The sequence below is a fragment of the Antedon mediterranea genome, chromosome 6 (genome assembly GCF_964355755.1).
Source record: "Antedon mediterranea chromosome 6, ecAntMedi1.1, whole genome shotgun sequence".
NCBI lineage: Eukaryota > Metazoa > Echinodermata > Crinoidea > Comatulida > Antedonidae > Antedon > Antedon mediterranea.
Window position 1 is genome coordinate 9,231,655 of NC_092675.1, and position 23,387 is coordinate 9,255,041.

General features: G+C 31.4%; 1 protein-coding gene across 1 annotated transcript in view; it reads left to right on the plus strand.

Annotated features, from left to right (window-relative positions):
- Window positions 1-23,093, plus strand: part of LOC140051105 (stAR-related lipid transfer protein 5-like) — a 31,726-nt gene extending 8,633 nt beyond the window's left edge. Inside the window, exons 3-5 of the mRNA XM_072096214.1 lie at window positions 10,138-10,270; window positions 16,769-16,977; window positions 21,258-23,093. Of these exons, the coding sequence (XP_071952315.1) occupies window positions 10,138-10,270; window positions 16,769-16,977; window positions 21,258-21,399 (484 nt within the window). The 3' untranslated portion in view covers window positions 21,400-23,093. The remainder of the gene's footprint in view (window positions 1-10,137; window positions 10,271-16,768; window positions 16,978-21,257) is intronic.
- The last annotated feature ends 294 nt before the right edge of the window (window positions 23,094-23,387 follow it).

Sequence of the window (23,387 nt, forward strand, 5' to 3'; positions counted from 1 at the left end):
ATTTCCATGTTTTATTATGTTGCCAAGACTGCATGAAATAACTTGCTGTACTACCAGATTATGTAATCACAGGGGAAATTTTTAAAAAGACTGAAAATATTGTTAATTAATGATTGTTTGTTTTCAGTTTTTGTTGCTAAATTGATCTTTAACATAAATTCAAATTTTTTGGCTATAAAAGATGGGTTTTGATAATTAATAAACAATTATCTAATCTCCTTGTTAGATATTGTAATTTTCCGAGTCTCGTTTGGTCTTGTTTGTTTTCGTTTGGTGTTTAGTAGGACCGGCACAGTCTTCAAACTTTGGAGGGTGGGTGTTAAGCAGCTCGCTATAAGAAAGAACAAGTTTTTGTTTGTTAGGTTGAGCTGAAACTTGGGTAAAGTAATCCTGAGGATATAGGGCGAGTATGAATCTGAAAAAGGATGTTTTTAAATGCACACAAAATTGTTTAGATAATGTAGAAAATTACATTTACATGATATAATTGAAGTTCATTATTATATTCTGGTTTTCTAAGACAGGTTAAATTAATTATTTAATATGGATATTTGACAGAGGTTTACTTGGAAGAAAGTACTATTGCTTAACTTCTAACTGTGATGTCACCAAGTTCAATATGTAAAAGGGATTACCAAAAGGACAACATTTTGTGACCTTTGTTTATGAGCACTACATTTATATTGAAAGCAAATTCATTGATGTGGGCTATTATATTTGTCGTTTGTTGTAGTCAGAAAAATATAATCACAGTAGTATTCATTTGAAGTGTTGAAAGCCCTTAAGATTAAGCAAACAACATAATATATGAGAATTTATCTAAATTGTCAAGACAAGTTTTAACCAGATTAGTTTGGACGAGAAAGTCAAAAAGGTTATTACCTAGAGACCTGTTTCTGCTCCATAATGCAGAAAAACCATTTATTTGTTATTAACAAAAATATGAAATTTACAACCACAGTTAGTTAGAAAGGCCAGATTTAAAATAAGAAATATTTCTTAGCTTACTAAAAAAATGCTGCTCGACTTGTTGACGTAACAGTTTAATATAATGATTGTTCTTTCTTCAGAAATAATGATTTTTATCAATTATTTTTGTTTAACAATCAGTAGTAAACATTTTGTGAATATATTCTGTCCTACTCTACAGAACAACAATATAATCATAAACTAAGCTATAGTGCTGTACATATTCCAGGGTAGCGTCGTTATTTCCTTACTGTAGGTCGCAGTGACCCGGTCAACATACTATGGAATGGATAATGATGCAAAATTAAAAGTTAATATTTTTCAAACAAATTATACATTGCCTGTTAGGATTTTGTAAATATTATTATAATAAAAAAATAATTATGAAAATCCAACTTGTATTGTTTATCAAAATATAGAGTAAAGCATTGCCGAAAATTCATTTTAGCCATGAAAGAAGTAAACAAATTACGCCTTCAGTTGGAAATTGTAATTAATTATTAATTGAACTAATACAAGAAATTTGCTAAATCTGAATCTCAATGTTGCATACAACAAGTGGATTGTTCAATCTATTTCTTCAAAAATTGAAATACAGTATATAAGAATTTCAGAAATTTCTTTTCAAGCAAGAGACAAAAATATGGTATATAATACTACCACCAGTGAAGAGGAGCCTGTTGAAACTTGTTCAGAAGTAATTCCATTCAGATTTTTATCTCTATGATGTCTCAATTGTTATTAAGATCTTATTTAAAGGTTGCATACTCATGCTGTGCAGCAGGCATGGCCTTTAATGTAATCGAATCATTAATGATATTTTCAAATATCTCTTCAAATCAAACTGTATCTATAGGGCTATACATATTAATTCCTTGCTATGGTGATTGTTTACACAGCTATTCTTGTTGGACTTCCTGTCTACTAGGATATTGCTAGTGTGTGTGAGCACTGTAGCAAGTAAAGTCATAGGCTACTGTAATGTAGTAAACCTGTAGTGGTTTCTTTTTTAGTTGTGATATCCGCATACGATCCGCATTAGTGGTTAACTCCTTGTGGTTGTATGGAATCATCTTTTTTTAAAGGCTATCGTTCTCTGCTATACATACACATATGTATTAGTAGTTTAATAAACTGATTGATTTAATACACATTGCATCAGACAATTATTGGTTATCCGCACTTGGCAGATAAGTTGCAGTTATGAATTCATGAACAATTTTTACCTGAAAAATTAGGATTTTTGTCTAATAGCTCATGTGCGCTTTAAAGAACCTAGTAATCTTTCGAGACGAGTAGGGGGTTACCCCAGCCGTTTTTGTTTTTACTATATACTTCCGACTATGAAACGTTAGGCAGTACAACCTCTATGATAAAATACGCGGATGATACTGTAATCTCCGGTTATCTTCGTGGAGCAGATGCGTCACCGTACATAAATGAAGTTGACAAATTTGTGGACTGGTGTGATACAAACTACCTACAACTAAATAAAAACAAACTAAAGAAATAGTATTTGATACAAGACATAAAATGTTGGACATGATAAGTTAATTATTAAAGGTGTAGAAATAGATCAAGTAGAAGAACAAAAATACTTAGGAACCACTATTGACAAAGGTCTCAAATTTAATACTCAAATAAATACAGTGTTTAAGAAAACTAAAACTATATAAAATTGATAATACTATATTAACGATGTTGTATAGGGCTATAGTGTTTTAACTATTAGTTTAATATCGTTGTTTTTTGGTCTTACAAATTAGGATGAGTTAGGAAGCGTGCAGGCAAAATTATTGGCTCTGACCTACCAACTATTCAACAAACATATGAAAAAAGAGTATTACATAAAGTTAACATGATTATGAATGACCACACACACCCACTAAATAAGTACTATGTTTTAAACAGATTGGGTATCAGGCTATGTCCATCATGATCGTCTTCGAAAGTCATTTGTTCCAAATTCTTGCCATTTATAACGCAACTATTAAAAGATAGATTGAATATGTAATTTGTTTTAACTGTATATAATACTGCTATATATATATATATTGTTACGATATAGTATTTTTATATTTTTGTCAATGTTTGATGTTTATTCGTATTTTTATAAGATCTTTTTTTGTATTCATGACTTTTTATATATTTTTAATTAATTGTTTGAGAGCTTGTTAACGAAACGAATTTCTATTTGGACCAATACATTTCTGTATTCTGTATTCTGTAGTATGCACACAGCTAATGTCACACTCATCAAGAGGGCCCCTTAATTGTCAGAATACGCGGTTTAAGGTCAAATAATAATAAATAATAATAATAATTAGTGTATCTTGCTAATATCCATACCCCATTTTCACCAAGACTTTAATATTTTCTTGCTCAATCAACTATCTTCTGCCAGAGTTACAAATATTTTAATTTTATGTCATAATGTTAAAAATTTGAATAACCTTGGTCACTTAATTTCATCATTACAGTAATCGAATTGAGTCATGATTAAAGGTGTTATGGAAGCTGTTGAATTGTAGATATGGATTCATGTAAAAATTGAACCTATATAGAAAGTTGTGACATCATCATATGGCCAATTAAAATTTAAAAAAGTTGGAATATCATCTAGTGTTGGATCTTAGGTCATCACAATAGCCTAGGAGTTCAGGCATATAATTAGTTACAGACCATACCCGTCAACCATTCTAATGGCAAAAATAAAATAAAATGTGAAACTGCGTATTGGTAAAAGTATAGAATGTTTAGTGAAGAAAGCATTTTCCTGTCACCGATGTTTCGCACTGCAATTTGTTGACAACGCTCGAATGGAATGTTATTTCTGAACTTAATACATAGTTACATCCGATTAGTTACTAATTAATATGCGATTATTACTGTAATTGGTTATCAATCAACTGTGGTCAAAATGCATTAGTATAATTACATGGACAATTGCGTCAATAAATAGAATTAGGAAATTTTAAATTCCAGTATAAAATAGTAGAAATACCGGTAGGATAGACATTCTGTTTACAGTCAATGTATAATACCGGTAGGATAGACATTCTGTTTACAGTCAATGTATAATACCGGTAGGATAGACATTCTGTTTACAGTCAATGTATAATACCGGTAGGATAGACATTCTGTTTACAGTCAATGTATAATACCGGTAGGATAGACATTCTGTTTACAGTCAATGTATAATACCGGTAGGATAGACATTCTGTTTACAGTCAATGTATAATACCGGTAGGATAGACATTCTGTTTACAGTCAATGTATAATACCGGTAGGATAGACATTCTGTTTACAGTCAATGTATAATTCAGTACAGTTTAAAAATGTTCCAAATTGTATTTTTTTTAAAGTCAAAAAGGTTATTACCGAGAGACCTGTTTCTGCTCCAAAGTGCAGAATAACCACTTATTTGTTATTAACAAAAATATGAAATTTACAACCACAGTTTGGTTAGGCCACCTGGCGAATTATATCTTGTTCGTGAGTTTGTTATCAGAGGTCGTGAAGTGGGATAAATTTTTTTTTTTGGACACTTGATGTAGCGTCATTTCAGATGATGTCACTCATGAACGTAGCAACGCTCCTTTTTACCTGTGTTACACGGTATGTAGTATGTATACAGTATCTTCTCTGTACTAAATGAAACAAATAAAAAAAATTATTTAGCACGAACAACATACTATTTTCTTAGGTCATAGTGATAATCTTTTTTTTTGTGCACTTTCTAACGTATGTGCAAGTGGCATTTGTTGTGCGGATAAATAATTCATTCAAGTGCACGTATATATGTAGTGTGCACCTGACTTGGGTTTAATGAAAACATGGTCGCGTTGCATAACTACGCGCAATTTTTAAATTAAACGTACATTTTAAACAAGGAATGACCTGATTTATATATGCATTATTTTTACAAAATGTCAAAAATTGTAGGGAATAGGTCTTATAGTTCATATTACAGGTCAACTTTCTGTAAAATAAAAAAATATCGTGCTATGCAATGATTTACACGCATATGTGCATCTAAAAATTTAAAATGCGCAAATAAATTTCTAATCGACAATTTTTTTGCCGTTTCACACACAAAAATAAAGTATTAAAATAGAAAAAAATGAAAGAAGTAAATCACTGTCTGCCAATATTATGATAAAGTGTATGTATATGTTGTGATATTTATGATAAACCTTATAATAACTGTGTCCTGTATGATTAATGGAATTAATCTGATAATAGCTATAGCTATGTTGTAAAGTGACAGTTGAAAGTACTACATATAAATTATTTATTTCCTTTTCAAAATCTCCCTTAAAAGTTGACTAAATCATCTTATTTTTATAAAATTCAATTTTCAATTGAACAAAGAAGTGTTGAAAAGAAATGTATTTTGTGTATTGTGAAAAAGATCATGAACATATAGAAAATCCTTCATTGGCATCCAACATGTTTATACAGTAGTATTGTGATATTGTGATGATATAATGTACAGTATAAATAAGATTTTAAAATGGTACTCATTATGGAGAAAGACAACATTTTAAACAACCTCCACAAGAATAAAAAACAGCATGACTTTATGTGGGAAGTGGTGAGGTTGGGAGTGGTGAGGTGGGGGAGTAGTAAGGTGGAGGAGTGGTAAGGCGGGGGAGGGAGGGAGTGGTGAGGTGGGAAGAGTGGTGAGGCGGGGGAAGTGGTAAGGTGGGAGGAGTGGTAAGGCAGGGAGTGGTGAGGTGAGGTTGGGGAAGCGTGGAGTGATTGATGTTTGTTTGTTTTCATTTTCATTAACGTGACATTTGTCTACAGTACACATCCTTAGTTCATTTTCATAATAAGACATTGTTTTTTTTCGCGCCTTTATGTAGTTATATTCAAGAGGATGTAAGCATGAGGACACTGTATCACATGCGGAAGCTATTACTACGGTTGAGATACTATATCGTTTCTAATAAACGCTTCGGAGGCGTTGCATTTTTTGAAAAGGGGGAGTTTATTGGAGACGAATTTTAACACCCTAATCAAGCTGCTTTAAAATAGTTAATAAGTTTGTTAATTGTTGAAAAACAAGTTAATGTGCAAGCTATCTCTAGGCCTGATCCATGTTGCTAGTTATTTGAACAGCAATATAAGTCCATTGTGCTCGTAAATAAAGTGAAATCTAAGTCCCCCACATATTTTTTAGTGGTTTAGTGTCCCCCTCACTTTTCAACAGCAAAATCATTAAATTGTTGAAAATGAAATAGATAGTAAGACATCTATGACATGCATGACGTATCATATGTAATTTCAGAAAATATAGTTACTGTATTTAAGAAGAATAGATTTTGCGTGAATATAACCAGTGGCGCATAAGGACCAGTGCCTAAAAAGTGTATGTAACCCAAAATAATTGTATTCTTTCGGGCGGAATTTTTATGTGCTCAGACATAGATTGAAACGACCTATAAATTACTAAGAGCCGAGCTCCAAGGGGGCTTATCCCCCTGGACCCCGACCGAGGACGCTTGGCAGCCCCATGCCTTTGTTCGCTTCGCTCACAAAGTATTTTATTTTTATACGTCTTCCCCACCCCTACTATCAAAAACGGATCTGGTCTTCTGTTGGTACAGTACTATAGTTTAGTTTATGATTATATTTTGTTTTGTACAGTAGGCCAGATTAATAACAAACATAATTGACTAATGAATCATTATTTCTGAAGAAAGAACAATAATTATATGTTACATCAAAAAGTTGAGTGGCGTTTTTTATAAGAATTATTTCTTGATGCTACTGTACAGTATATCACATAAATATCTGCTGGTCAATCATGTTGAAAGTAAAATAGAGATTACACATCTTAATAGTTGAGTCTAGAGCATTAATTACTGCAAATGTTCTTTATACCCTAGCTGAGTGTGAATTTGATACATTCAACTCCTTTGAGATTCATTTTATGGTTGCATATCAAACACCCAAGTATATGTAAACAGCTACTATGACATTTAGGTTTAATCTAAAATCTGTAATTTACTTTCTTCATCTATCATTAAAAGGCAATTTCAGGTTGTAGATTTGTTTATAAATCGGCATCTTTTAGGTAAAACAATCAATTTTTACCAATCTTATCTTAAAACTTATATAAAACTACAGAAACAGAAATTCCCTTTAATATGATATTCCTCATCGGAGACAAAAGTCTGTGGTTGATATTAAAGTTGATAATTAATTAGTTTATGATGTGATTATTCATATCGATGAAGATCTAATTAACAATTATGGTAATATAGGTATGTGTGTCTCTTCCTCCTCATCAAATTGAATGTTTTGTGCTTTAAATTCATTTCTTAAAGAGGTGATTTAACATATCCAGAAAGCAGTTACTTTTATCTTGAATCAATCATTAATATATAATATTATATAAATTATAAATCAATTATTTGTTATAAAAAAAAAGTTATCTAATATACCTACAGTAATTGTAATATGCCTAAATATTTAAGAAGAATATTATCTCATATCTGGGTTGTTTGGTTGATGAAGACCTGTATGTAGAATCTAACAAAAAAAAAATAAAAAAATAAAAATTTCTTAGTAAGACTAACTCAAGACTTAAATTTTTGTATAGACATTCTGCATGTCTAAATTTCTTTTCTCCAAAATTCTATGTTATGCACTGATTACTTGTCACTTGTGTTTCTAAAAAACTTAAACAAAGACTTAAAACAACTCAAACTAAGGTGCTAGATTTATATTAAATAAAAATAATCGAACACATAATTGGTAAAGACGAACTGAACCAAATCGGTCAATTATGTCTATAGAATTTGCCAACTCAAACTAAATCATGTTCATAAGATTGTTTATGGAAAATCAGTACCTTATTTGACTGAAAAGAGTTTCATCTAACCACCATTATATGACTAGAAGTAGTGCCAATGGTTTTTCAATTCCTAAATCTGATATAATATAATAATAATATCTAAAACTTTTTATTAAACAGGCATAAAGGCATGGAATAACCTACCTCAATCTATTCAGCAAATTGAAAATAAAAGTAATTTTAAGAAAAATGTTAAATCACATTTCTGTTCAACCAAATAACTATAAGTCACTCATAGTCTTTTTAATTAACTTGTTTATTATTGTTTTTGTTATGTGTTTAATGCAATACTTTGTAACGTTTATATTTTTTATTTTAAACTATAAAAGGATCCCAATGGAAATAAGCTGATAATATTTTTGGGCTATCGTAGAAAATTTTTTATAAATGTATTAATTGTAATGTCAGTAATTTATTATCACTTTCTATGTATTTTTTATGATGATTTTCCTAATAAATTCAAATCAAATAAAAATCAATCATTACATTATAGCGAAATTGTATACTATACTGTATTTATTCAAATAAATGCCCCGCTTTGAATAAACGCCTCCCTTGAATAAAGCCCCCATAGAACATCATCAAGGAACAAACTTCCCCCTCGAATAAGTGTTCTCCCGGGGCCTTTAGTAATAATATAGTAATAGTGTTTGATGAACAGTGAAATAAACATATAAACTACACGTTTTGATCATTATTCAATATTTAATACCAGGATTTACTAACTAGAACTTATGTCTTGTAGCTTTTAACTGTGTAGCCTTACAGAAATGGAACAAATATAAATAGTGGCTGGCATATATCATGCAATGATATAAACTTTATTGGATTATATAGCTCTTAGATATGATTTAAAAAAACAAAAGATAGAAATGTACAGTTTTCAAGTACATAATTCTTTCAAATAAAACATGAAAAAATTGGGATAAGATCAAAGATAAAGAAATAAATATGACGCTATAAAAGCTTTCAAAAGATTTCCAGATCTAATTATTTTGAAGATTTAATCCCAACTTATAGATGTAAAGATTCTGGGATTAGAACTCGACATCGTGGGTGCAATTAAGACTTAGTACCAGTTCCAATGTATCTTGCTAAAAAATACCTGGAAACAAAAGCTTAATTAGACGAGATTTAATGGGAAGAATTAAGGATATTGTCATTTAATAGGTCTTACAGGTTTTAGCAGTTTCTAGTTTAATTAATTAGTTTTCTAATGAAGTCTTAACTAAAAATTCTAAAGCTTCAAGAAAGTACTGGTGAAGGCCAAGTGTTTTTATTAAAGAGCATTTAACATTATAGGATTGACTCGTATAGTACGCTAACATTAGTACCCGTCTGCAACGAGTAGGAGTCCTGCTGAATTACAGATTTCTATCGAGAAAACTTGTCAAATGTAAATGTAAAATTATATTGAAATACAATTGAAATTTCATTTTCTGTGTTTTAAATCCATTGATCAATTTATTGATTGATTAAAATAAAGTTTAACAAAACATACGTCTGGTAGACTAAATGCAATATTAAAGTAGGCAATGTACACCGTCAGTAAAATGCATTTTTAACAAAAATAATACATTAAACATTTTACACTATATTTTATATACACTATATTTTATATACACTTGCAAGTTTTAGGTAACATCCATAGTCTGAAGTTCGAAAAGTACACTGTTATTTACAAATTTGAAAGTTAACACTTTTTTTAGGTGTTGCTTGAACATGTGGGAAAATAGTGGTACGTCTGTAGATATGTAAAATAATTAAACATTATTATTTAAATTAATTATTACCATACAGTGTACAAAGAAATGTTTCCTTACAGTAGCGGCCGTTTATTACTGAAATACAATCCACACTTTAATCGATAGGCTTATGGAAGAATTGGCATTTAATGGGTGTTACAGGTTTTAGCAGTTTCTAGTTAAAATTAATTAGTTTTCTAAAGTCTTTAACTAAAAATTCTAAAGCTTCAAGAAAGTACTGGTGAAGGCCAAGTGTTTTATTAAAGAGCATTTAACATTATAGGATTGACTCGTATAGTACGCTAACATTAGTACCCGTCTGCAACGAGTAGGAGTCCTGCTGAATTACAGATTTCTATCGAGAAAACTTGTCAAATGTATATGATTATGATAACTGCTAAAAATCTTCCTCGAGAGAAATATCCAAGGCGGAGATCTTTACCAAATTTTTTTCATTGTGCTCGTCTATGTCAGAATTAAACATAATTTATATATACATGGTCAAAGTTTTGATACAAATTGGCCATTAAAGCGTTCCTAATTTTATCTTTCCAGGTATCGTGCAGAATGTACAATTGAAGATTCACCAGAAAAGATTATCAACTTCCTTTTACCATGCCCAAAAGGTCAAAGGGGAAAATGGGACAAGAGCGTCAAAGAGTCATCCATCATAGAAAATATAAATGAGGTAAAAATTTAAACAGATTTTTATAACTTTCCAGTTTTTCAAATATTAGGATTATCCCTGACATTATATGCTCTTGCACATTTTGCAAATGTTATCACTTTGTATTTATGTTGTTTGTAAATTAATAAAATCAAAGCAAACAAAACAGTTTTTGCCAAATAGTAAAATAAAATATTGAATGGAATCTTCTTTAGTAGTTCTAGAGATAAATTTAGTAATATTCATTTATTCATTGCAGTGGAAAATTATTTCCATTTATTGTCATTTACACATAGCTAGCTTGGGCAAAGTTTGATTCCTTGGGCTACATATTCCGGGACACATCATTACCCGCTGAAAAGACAGGTCTTCAACCAATGCATCATACCAACCCTTATATACAGTTTGGAAACATGGACCATTACTAAGCATCTAGAAAAAAGTATGAGAGTAACAAAAAGGGCAATAGAAAGAGTACTAATAGGTGTCACAAAGAAATAGAAAGTGTCAAATACAAATCTCAGATTAAAATCAGGAGTTATGGACATAATAAGCAGCATAAAATCAAAGAAATGGAGGTGGGCATGACATCTGGCCAGGAGATGTGACAACAGATGGACAGTCAGACTAACAAATTGGACTCCAAGAACCTACAACAGAGGCGGAGGAAGACAACAGATGAGATGGAGGAATGAACTAACAACACATGTTGGCATTGCATGGCAAAGAGTCTCTAGAGACAGAAGTGAATAGTCAATTGGTGAAGAGGCTTTCGTCCTGCAATGGAAACAAATAGGTTAAAGAAGAAGAAGAAGAAGAAGAAGAAGAAGAACATATAGAATACTGACTCATAAATATTATGATTGGCGCAAAAGTGACTGTGACTGAAACTTGTGCACATTTCAATCTGCACTTCAAACTTACTAGATTGATTGAAGTAGTTTTATACCTTTTGTTAAAATCTGCTATTACAATAAATCTACTAGTAACAAAGTTCTTTACCGCTTAAATTTCCACTGCTTTAAAACTCAGTTACTGTATGCACCGATGAAGGGCTAGTGTTGCCCAAAAGCTCTGCAAATTTTTATGGCTGTTTTACTTTATCCTTTTGATTTAGCTTTTTGCTTCATTTTATTTAGCACCTCCAGTGAGATCCAGCCACTGATACCCTACAGCATTGTAATTTTTTCAGTAATTTGCTTTCGGATAAATATATATAAAAGTCACCTTGTTCAACCAAATGTCATGTAAGTTTAATGACCGGAGATCATAGCCTTTTATTCTTTAATCCTTTAAAAAGCAAACACACACTTATACTATTATTATTACTTAGAACAATCAGAATGTCCCCAGGTTAGAGTTAAAAGGTAGGATTAACATTCATTCATTAAACATATCCAATTAATGAGTACAAATTTAATAGGCCATCAGCTGTAAGCTGTATTGTTCAGTTACGTCCTGGCAAACGATGGATTCAGAGATTTTTTTATATCTCACAGTATATATTATACATAGCCAAAAGTTTGCACAATTCTATCTGTCCAAAGAATGTTCAACATTTGAACTATTTATTTATTTCTGTGAAGTGTGATTCAACAAAATTACCGAAAATCGCAGCGAATATTGGTCATGGATTCACCATGACCAATCCGGACAGCAATTATTACCAATCCAACCAACATGGCGACCTACACGTTAGACGTTCTACGGTCTGAGTGGAGAATAAACACTGCATAAATTTATTCAAAGCGACAAACTTCAGTGTATAATACATTATGTCAATATATCAACACTTGTAAGAAGAAGTAAGCAAGACAAGACTAGTTTGACACTAAGGCCGGGCCTGAGTGAAAAAAATGGATGGTGAAAAGACTAGATTATTATTATTTTTTTTTTAAATCAATCAATTAAATCTGCAATCAAACAATCAACTTTTATTTCGGAAAAAAGTCCATGGCCTATTGATGTACTGAGAACAGAAATTATATATAGTAAAGGAAAATTCGTACCAGAACCAAGCAATGGCATAGCCCATTTTTAATTATTTGGTCTGAATAGGACGCTATTACAACTTGACATACATTGCAATAGCAAATGATAGATTTACATTCAATATATTGCTAAAAATAAATATACTGTAGTTTACAATGGCTTTTTGTATTAATATTAAAAAAGCTATAGAGCATAATGGGTACAGAATTTGCCTGTTTACTTAGAGAATAATAGCAAAATAAGAATAAAATACTGTTTCATGGCTTTATATATTAAAGTCTTAAATGCAACATAAGCTCAACTCGGATAATTATACAGTAAGTAATAATAATCATTTTCAAAGTGACATGTTTCAGTTATGTCATATTAAATCATGCTTAACAATTTTGTGCTAGTGTAAAAAGTATAAATTCTTTTAGGAGGGTGGGAGAGGAAGGCTGGCAATGCAAGCATAGTCCAAACTCTAGCAAGGGCACCAAGGCAAACCCAGAATTTGTGTATTATGGCACACTCAGAACAATAATAAAAATATCAAAATACTTTAACATAGTGCTCTTTAAAAAATTATGATTTTATGACTTGAGCATACTACTGTACTACTATACTACTACTAGGCCTAGTCATCTAATGCCGCACCACCTTCTGGCTGAAGAAAACATCAAAATCTCTTTTTAGGTGATCATTTAGAATAAAATGATCACCTATTGTTATTGTATAAAATCTTTATTAGTTATCCGCATTGAGCGGATAACTCCTTGTAACTGTCCTGTTTCATCATCTTTTTTTTTTTTTTCTGTATTCTTCTTTCTTTCTGTCATTTTTGTGTCTCGCGTAACTCAAAAACGTGTAAACATAACATTTCATAACTTTGTCAACTTGTGGGCATTTATGTGAAATTGTGCACCTCCTATTTTGAATGACGTCAGAGTTGCGCAACATGACTTACGCGCGTTTTTACGAATTTCGCGTATTTAACATAGATCGAAAACCATATAACAATTTAATATGAAACTTGACAAAACTTTAAGTTATATCTTGCGCTAACTGACTATGGGGGAAAAATGGCATGTTTCACACGAAGTTACGCGCGCACGCGCGTTTAAAATTTCAAAATGCGAAAAATCAATTTCTAATCAAATTTCTACGCGTTTCATGTAATTTTAAGCATGTAAAAAATTCCCACGCGCGCGCATTTTTTTACGCGCATGGTGCGAACGTAGCGTTGAAAACAATTTTTTTTGTGTAATTTATGTTTTTTAAGCCTTTTCTAGTAATTTTACCAACTTTTAAACAATTTCGACTTAGAATTACGTCATACGGGCACGTTGAATTGGATAATTTACGTGCGTTTTTGATGAAAAAGTTTAAAAATTTGTCAAAATTCGTCAAAATTATGCCTTTTTTTAAACAGTCATAGATTCTAAACAACGAGGTGAACTTTTTTTAAATTTCATATTCTGGAAGTTGATAAGTTGTAGATATCGGATTATGAATCAATATGGCTAACCGGACATTTTGACGTCATCGTATGGCCACATGAATGAAAAATATAGGATTTTTGTCTCTTTCGTTATTGCTCATCATATTCAATGGAGCGCATCACGCCTATCTGTATTCCTTTTTCTCCGAGATTTTAATATTGTCTAGGTCAATCAACTATCTTTCGCATGAGATAAAAATATTTTAATTTTTATGACGTCATCATGCCTAAAAATTTTAAATACGTGGGTCATTAATTTCATCTTTACAGTAAATTTTAATCTGTAATAGCTCGTAAGAATAAAATGTGATAATCACGATTAAAACGTTTTATGGAAGCTATTGGATTGTAGATACGAATTCATGTAAACATTTTGCCAATCGGATGTTGTGACGTCATCATATGGCCAGTTGAATAAAAAAAGTCGTATTTTCATATTTTGCGTAATAGTTCATCACATTTAAAAGGGTGCGCATCTATATTTTACGTATTCAAATTTCTTCTACACGTTAATATGTTGTTCCTGAGATAATTTCCTTCTGAAATTGCTATCTAAGTGTTTCATTTTGATACCGTCGCCATGTTAAAAATTGGAATAAATGGCGGGTCCCGTAATTTCACCTATTCTACACTGTATGTAATATGTATACAGATTATACTGTTTGCATGTATATACTATATGACACAAAATTGACAGAATTCAGCACTAACAGCATATCATATTCTTCAGTTCTTGTCATAATGCCATAATCTTTATCTGTGTGCAATATTCCAACGTAAGACGTGCACGTGGCGTTTGTCGTGGTGCGGATAACTAACTCGTCAAAGTGACGAGTTTCATGTCTAGTTATTATTCTTCTTTCTGTACACTTTTTGTTCGTCAAATATCTCAAAAAGTTGAATAGCAATGATCACAAAAATTTCACAATGTCTTTCAAATACTTTAACTTAGCCATAATAAGCTTTTCAGCGTGATCTCTCACCCGTGACGTCACGTATACGCCATTTTGTGAAATCACATTATCAATCATATATCCATAATTCATTATAACATATTTATGAAATTCACTACACGTAAACTTCAGGTCAAGGGTAAAAATATTAGCAAGTAAAAACGCGCGCGCACGTAGGGTCATGCGCGTGGAATCGCGCAGTAAAAATTTAAAAAGCTCAAAATTACGTTTTAATCAATTTAGAGCATGAATTAGGCCAATTGCGTGTTTCAAAAAATTACTGCGCAAAAAAAATATTTTGCGCGCGCGATACTTACAAAGCGTAAAAATTGCAATTTTTTTATACAAATCGCGTTCTACTCACCATCCTTAGTACATTCACCAAATTTGAGTCAGTTCCGACTTAAAATAACGCTATACGAGCAGGTTAAAAATAACAAAATGCGCAAATTAATTGCATCAAAGTGCTGAAAATGGTGAAAAATAAGGCCTTTTTAAAATGAATATAACTCTTCAGAATGGCAGGTGACCTCCAATTTTTTTAACTTTTTCGGGAAGCCATTGGGTTGTAGATACATATTCATGTACACATTAGACGTACAAAATGGTATGACGTCATCAAATGGCCACTTCAATTTAAAAATTAGTAATTTTTATCTTTTTGTGTGGGTTATCACATTCAATAGAGCGCATCTCCGTTATTTGAGCCCGATTTTCGCCGAAATTTTAGTATGTGCTTGCTCAATTAATTATCTTTCTCAAGAGTTGTCAAAATTTTTATTTTGATGACGTCATCATGTGTAAAAACTTTAATAACCAAGGTCGTGTAATTTCAGGTACACCATACATTTGAATATGTTATAGCTCTTCAGAATTAAAGGTGACCTTGAAGATTATAATTTATTATGGAAGCTGAATAAATTTAGATATGAATTCATACAAAAATTAAGCCTATCGGATGTTGTGATGTTATCATATGGCCAGTTGAAGTTAAAACGTTGTTTTTAAATTTCTTTAGTCAAAGTTATACAAATTTCAAAGAGCGCGCATTGCGCTTCTACGTGTCAAATTATCTTCCAATCCTTATATTTATTTGCTCAATTCATTATCTTTCGAAATTGTCATCTTCGAGTTTATTTTGATAATTCCATCATACCAAAAAATTTTAACATGATGTGGGTCCCGTAATTTCACCTATGCTACACTGTATATAGATATACAGTTATACTGTACATATTGTATATGACACATAATAGGCACAACTCAGCACTATAAGCGTATATCAGGATGGTATACATCAACATTTTCCTATTGTATGTTAACGTACGTGCATGTTTAAAAAATATTAATGTCAGTAAAGCGATAAAAATGATCACCTATAATTCGTCAAAGTGACGAATTAAATTCTAGTTTATTTTGGCATTGTGTTGATACAAACAGCTGGGATACAGCATTGTTGTTGTCATCAATCAAATAGTGTTTAAATAAGTAAACTATTTAGCTCAGTGCGCGGTGTGAATGTGATAAAGACTTTGTGTACTGCGTAAAAATATTTTGTACATAATGAAATTCATCTGGAGATAATTATTATTATGATTATTATTTGGAATCAATCTTTCAGTTACAGAATAAAATAATGTATACTGTATTTGATCAATTTTTTTTTTAACGAAATTAATTTGGTCTGGCATCAGCTTAACTATACATACAGGTGTACAGTATTTTTGCGCCCCTACCTCATCTCCGCTGGATCTGCCACTGTTAGTTGTCTATGGTTTCATGATGGTATGTATCTACTCTTCTTATGAGAGTTATAAGTACATAACTCGTCCATGGACAAAAACCTCTAATGAGTAGAGGGTTGTTTTTTTTTCTCAAAGAAAAAAATGGGTATAGAAACAAAGCAACTAGTTGATACCTGTCTAATACAGACCTACTCCTGGCCAATATTGAACATTTGTATGCTATACAGTACATATACATACATTTTTTGTAAATACTCATTAATGAAATTTAATCAAGTTTGGTTTTCATTCTATTTGCTTAAATTTGTTAAATTAACACAATCTTCCTATCTTTTTTAAACTGTTGCAGGACCTTCTGGTTTCACGGACTGCCACACATAGTGCTGCCATGGGTCTTATTTCTTCCAGAGAATTCTGTGACCTAATATTGATCAAGAAGTATGCTGGTGACATTCTGAGTACTAACTCTAAAAGCATATCACACAGTGACTGTCCTCCAAGAGATGGATGTGTAAGAGGGTTTAACCATCCTGGGGGAACATTTTGCATACCACAAAGGTGAGCACAGACAGTACATTTTGAGTGGGGAATGCAAACACTCAAATTTAATATATTTTATTTACGAATACAGTTTGGCACGTCCGTGCATGGTTCACGGTACACATATTTTCTATGCTACAATTTAAGTTATATTTAGATTATGCACTAAAATGCTCTAAAACACAGCTCGCAAAGTCCTCAATATTGAGCTCCTCCTACCCCCTAAAAATAAATCCTTCACACACCCCACTCTTGACACATATAATTCATGATAAATGTCTGCAGAAAAGACAGGCAAGCCAAAAAAATGATCAAACTGTACTTTTTTCTGCCGGTAAACATGCATGTCCAACATTTTTTTGCTGTATGTTAGATGTTGAATCAGTATTTGTATAGGGGTCATAAAGTTGGACTATTACAAAAAAAAAACTTGAGAAAGCAATTGATGTCAGTCACTCACAGCATTCCTATGTGCTGCAACCATGCACGTATAATACAAACATTATTCACATTTTTAGAAATGCCACCATCAAATTGAAAATGGTGGTAACCCACGAGAAAGAGAATTATTTGAGAAAAAACATATACCAATTTGTGAGAAAATCAGGGAATATATAAGCGAGATCCGCTTGGTTGAATGCGATTGAAAAAAGTGAAAAAACCCTATTTTTTAAATTCAGGTGGCCAAATGATCTCATCATTTGTACGTCTAATATGTATAATTAATTCATATCTACAACTCATTGGCTTCCATAATAAGTTTAAAAAATCCCTATTATATAAGATTTTTTTACACAAATTTCATGTGCACATGTGTTGTCATTTTTTGTTTAACATTTAAAGTTTATGGAAAGGAAAGCAATTTATAACGTATTGTATCAAATCTTTATTAGGTGATCATTTTAGAATTATTATTAATCAAATTCACTATACTTCAGGTCAAGGGTAAAAATATTAGGAAATAAAAACGTATGCATACACATTGAAATCGTGAGTTAATAATTTCAAATGTTCAAAATTACATTTCGATCAATTTTTTTAGGCATCAAAAATTACTGCGCAAAAATGTTTTTGTTTTTATTTCGGGAAATACAAATACATTCTACTTCTCTTCCTTAGTAAATTAACTGGATTTGAGTCCATTCCGACTTGAAATAGTGCTATAGGAGCACATTAAAAATAACAATGCTCTAAGTACATTAATTTCACTAAAGTGCTGACAATTTTTTTAATAGAAATAAAATGGTATTTTAAAAAATGGTCTGACAAATTTCCGAGCCGGATGACACCCATCTTAATTATCTCCTGGTCTTAGGCCTATGTAGAAAATAATTTAATCAATTTTAATATAATAATATTCCTGTTTCAGTAGGCTACTGTACTATTTTCGCCGTTTTCCACGTACTAGGCCTACGCTACATTCATTTCGTTGACTTCTTGCCTCACACTTTTTGTTGATGGTAAAATAATACCTCACATAAATCTTTGACTTGCCTTGCATGCCTTGTTGCCTCGCACTTTTTTTTATTACCCCTCAAATAATGAACTGAGCTCTTTTATCTGTACATAAAACCAAATGTCATAATCCAGTACAGACAAACTATACCTGCAAACCTGTCATAATAAAGGATTAATTTTGATGTTGTGAAATATTTCAATATTACATGATAAACTAATTGTTGAATAAATCAGTTTAGTTGTTATGTGTACAATATTTTGAATTAACATTTTAGAATCACCAGTGAATTCATCTTCATCAAGTTTTATTTATCTGTAACTCAAATTGCTTCATCATAAACATTAAGCTCATCAAAGTACAGATTGTATCATATTATTCTGCCCCATTGAAAAGGTTTGTCCTGCACCTTTTGGCTTAGGGGTACAGTATGCACACATCCTTGATTGAGTAGTAACAATACTATTGCAAGTGCAAAGAAGGATAATTATAAAATCAATCAATTTTAACATTTCAGATCAACAACCAATCAGCAATCTCTTATTGATAGATATGCTTTTTAAGTGATCACACTGTATGTATGTCCCTTAAAAAATTTACTTTAATACATTTTGAAGAAAAGTAACTACTACAGGAAATTCTGCTAAAATTCTTGGAAGGACTGTAAAAGACAATTTAAATATGTGTGTGTTTTTTATTTATAATTTCTATTTATAGAATTGGTATATAGTGTATAAAATACTATAATTAAATTAGGTCTCTTTATTAATACTAACACATTCATTTTCTATTTAAAATAGCATAGTGTTTTCAAATAGTGTTAAATTTGAATTTAAACTAAATATGTATTCAATTTCTTCCTATCTAAATTTCCAAACATTTACAAGAAGCCATGTGGATAAAAGAGTTTGGTTTTGGTAATCAGGGTTGGGTACCTACTAATAGCAAGCAATCACCCAGCTCAGTGCAAGTATGTTATCTATGGTGGGGCCATCCCATTAAGCAGCGGGATAACTGTATCAGGATTGCAGACCTAACTTAATTAAACGGCTGACAATTTCAAAACATGCTTGAGAGCATCATCTGTGGCAGTCCCATGGAGCCTGAGCCTGAATGCGACACCCTTGTCTGATAGGCTAATTGAAGGCTTGCAGGTGGGCATGTTTTACCACTGAGTCTGACCCCATTCAAGGTGACCCATGGCAGATAAACACCTGTTTGTTGCCAAGTGAAAGATAGAAGGTCCATTCGGATGTAACGTTTGTTTTCATACTTCCAATTTTGCTAATGTTAATATTATTCACCATCTCTGTGTGTTGCTTTAAGGTGGTTTACTTTCCTCCAGGGTATTTTATGGAAGACCTTTATTATTTGAACATTTTTAAACACACATCTGTAAATATTTTAGTTTAATTTGGGTTTGTTTATATTTGTATTTTATAGTGCTAACGGCGGCGTCTAATAATTTCAGTCACGCTTCGTCGCAATCACTCTGTAAGCAATTTACAATATGAGTTTGTTAAAAATTGAGGGAAAAGTCTAATTTTCTCGTTAAATCCCAAATTTTGTACATCGCAACATAAGAAATTATACCTGTATTACAATATTTTCTCAACCTACTGTGTAAGTTTCATTAATAGAGTAAGAGCATTTTTTTAGATAGATAATAGGTACAAAAATACTGTAGGCCCTACAGTAAGAAATAAAAAGGAGAAAAAAAAATAGTAAGTTTTTGTACAATAACAATAGGTGATCATTTTATTTTAAATGATCACAATAATTTACATGGAATATCCTTTTCATACCCAAATATGAAAATAGCATGGACATCAATCACCTGTCAACTCTTCACTTCCTGTGCTTACTTTGAGGTTTTGTAAAGTGCATTTGTTTTGTTAATTACATGTACATCATTACTTGCACGTGCCCATCTCCAAGTGAATGTATCCTGAATCATGTTTCATTTTTTTTTCATGTTTATAATGGATGTACTTTATGAACTTATGATTAAAAGCCGAAGCAAAAGAAATCATTCTGTTTTAAGATAAGCGTTCAAGGAATGTTTGATTATGACACCATGTTGTACTTGTGAATCTTAATTGTAGGTAATGGATGCAATTACTGTATAGTGACAACTAAATGGACTGATGAATGTTATTTCAAATGCATTGTTTATCCGTTCATAGTATAATTGATGGCTGTGTATGTTATTTCATGTATTCTCTGTTTTTGTGTTTCAGGATAACACCGCAATTATAGAGTCGTAAAAGATATAATTAATGTCAGTTGAAAAATGTCTGTAGTAAATAGAAAATGTTTGTAGTTTGTAGTGACTGTGTCACTGAGTCAATCTGTACATATATTTCTGAGCATGATTGTTGGACTTGCATACATGCCAACTCTCCCATTTGGCCTAACATTCTGATCCATGCTCTACATGTAGATGTATTATGCACATGAAAACTAACTGTGTTTTGACACGGTTGTGAGAATATCAGGAAGCGGGTGCTTTTCGTGGCATGGATTATTGATTTCCATACTTTTTGTGTTAATATGCTGAGGATTTCCAATTTTACAGTAGGCCAATTGATAATGTAGAGTTTGAATGCATTTCTGTTATATTTATCTCCAATCTGATAAACAAATCTTGAGTAGATTCAGTGAAGTAAATTAAAAACTATACTTTTGCAATATTTTTTTATTTGTTTGCTTTTATAACTAATTTAAAAATAAATATAACCAATGTATTGCATGGTTGTGTTTAATCTACTGTATTAAATGCTCATAAGTCATAGTATTCCTAATGTATTCTCTTACTGTACTAATATTTTATTTTTTCCAGTGATGGTAGTACTAAGGTAGTTAACATCGTTCAGACAGAGCTCGGTGGCATGCTGCCTACATCTCTCGTTGAGTCAGCCGTACCAAGTAGCCTTATAAACTTCTTTGTAGATTTGGAACAAGCAGTGAAAAATAGCAGATAGACATAACTGACAGCCACAAGCGCGGTTTATTATCGTTCAGTAAAAATAATAGGAACATTATAAAGAAGTGAATACAATAGAAGTGAGAATACTAGGATACTGTAACATCCATATTCATGACAAGAAAAAAACAAAGTGGGTGAAACCATGTGTTTTTTAATGGTGTAATTGAATTACCAAATGATACTACTTTGTAGAAAACTGGTCTTTTATATTTTTCAATAATATATGACTTTTATGGCATTCATGGCCTATTATTAAGGTTTCATGTGTGTACCATATTCAATATTATCCCTGTAAACTATCTCTCTAATAAACAAACAAAAAAAGCAAAGCATTGAAATAAGGTATAAAACCCTCTAAGCAACAATTTTGACATTGGTACCGGATATTGTAGGCTTAAGATCACCACTTTACATGAATATACTATGTAAAGTATTCTTTATCAAGTCTTTTGAGGTACTGTTTCTGCTGAAATGTTAAAAAATAAAATGTTTTTAGTAAACCGATTTCAGTTACAGGTATTTGTTATTTAACAAAGATTTGTATTAGTTGTCTGTGGCTGGTTGTGTAATGATATCATTTATCCACAGAGAGTAGTCAATGTCCACACCAGTCAATGACCTTCTGAATTAATGTAGGTCAAATCAGTCCACAATACTGTGTTGCAGCTAATAATTGCTCCACAGAAACCATTTTTTTTTACAATTTAACCTCAATCAACTTTTTAGTTCCTAATTCAAAGATAGGCCTATTCTTACTTGGTAGTATCTACCTGAATGAAAATCATTAATCACATCCTCCTGCCCCTGGATAGGTATATTTGTTTTCTATTGAACGTTCCTATTTAAACATTTTGCAGAATTATGCCTATATGGTTTGTCTGCCACTTGTCTCCCCAGTTGCTAGACATGACCTAATTAATGTTTGTGCAAAAAATAACCCCTTATGTGCTTTATGGACTCGCTTTAATGTTATGTCTTGTGAGCCTGGTTGGCTGGTGCTTAGTAAATTAAGATGCCATTGGTTCTTATCAATATCTATAATCCAATCAAAATACATTATTTTAATATTATTTTAAATTGTATTTTATAGTCATTAGTACTTATTTTTCAATTATGTTAGAAAAATAATTTGAAGAAATTGGAAATGTTATTATAAAACTGTAACCAAATATTTTTTTTAACTAGCTGCATGTAATATTTTGTTTACTGTACCTGCATATTGCCTACTGTACTGTATATAATCTCATTCCATTTTTAACATTATTATATAAATGTTCAATAGATAGATAATGTTTAACTGCATATCTACCGAAATTATGGATTAGCCCACTGGAAAATAGCAATATTACACCTTGTTATTTCATCAATATGAAACATTTCTCTTTTTTAAAGAGAACTGACCGGCTCTCCCATGGTTTTTATATGTTAAAAAATATCAAGCAAAGTAGTACAGTATTTGCATAATTTAAGATGACAGTCATAGGTATATGACACTGTATTATTTATTTTTATTATAAACTGACAAATTATACCTACTTTGTTTCATTGCGCAGCTGTTATAAACAAGTTAAAATGTATAAATGTTAGATTAATGCATTCCCTATGTGGTAAAGACAGTGCTCATTGTATAAAAAATAATGCTATACTTGCTAATAAATATGTAAATTGCTATTAAACATGATTGATTGATTGTATTAACCAGAGTCACCAATAGGATCTACAAACAATATTATTATAAACTAACAAATATCTAATAATTTAAAAAAAAAAATCGTTAAATCTCAATAATTTGAATAATTTAATTACACAATTCCCTACAAAAATGATTTTAAGAAAAAAGTTATAGGAAGAACCATACAATACGATTAGTCGAACCTAATCTCCAGTAACTGCTTGTCGCGCCTTTTCAAAGCACAATTACAATTTCTATTCTATTTTTCTCCATTTTCTTAGCTTATGATGGGGCTGGTCCTGGAGATTTCA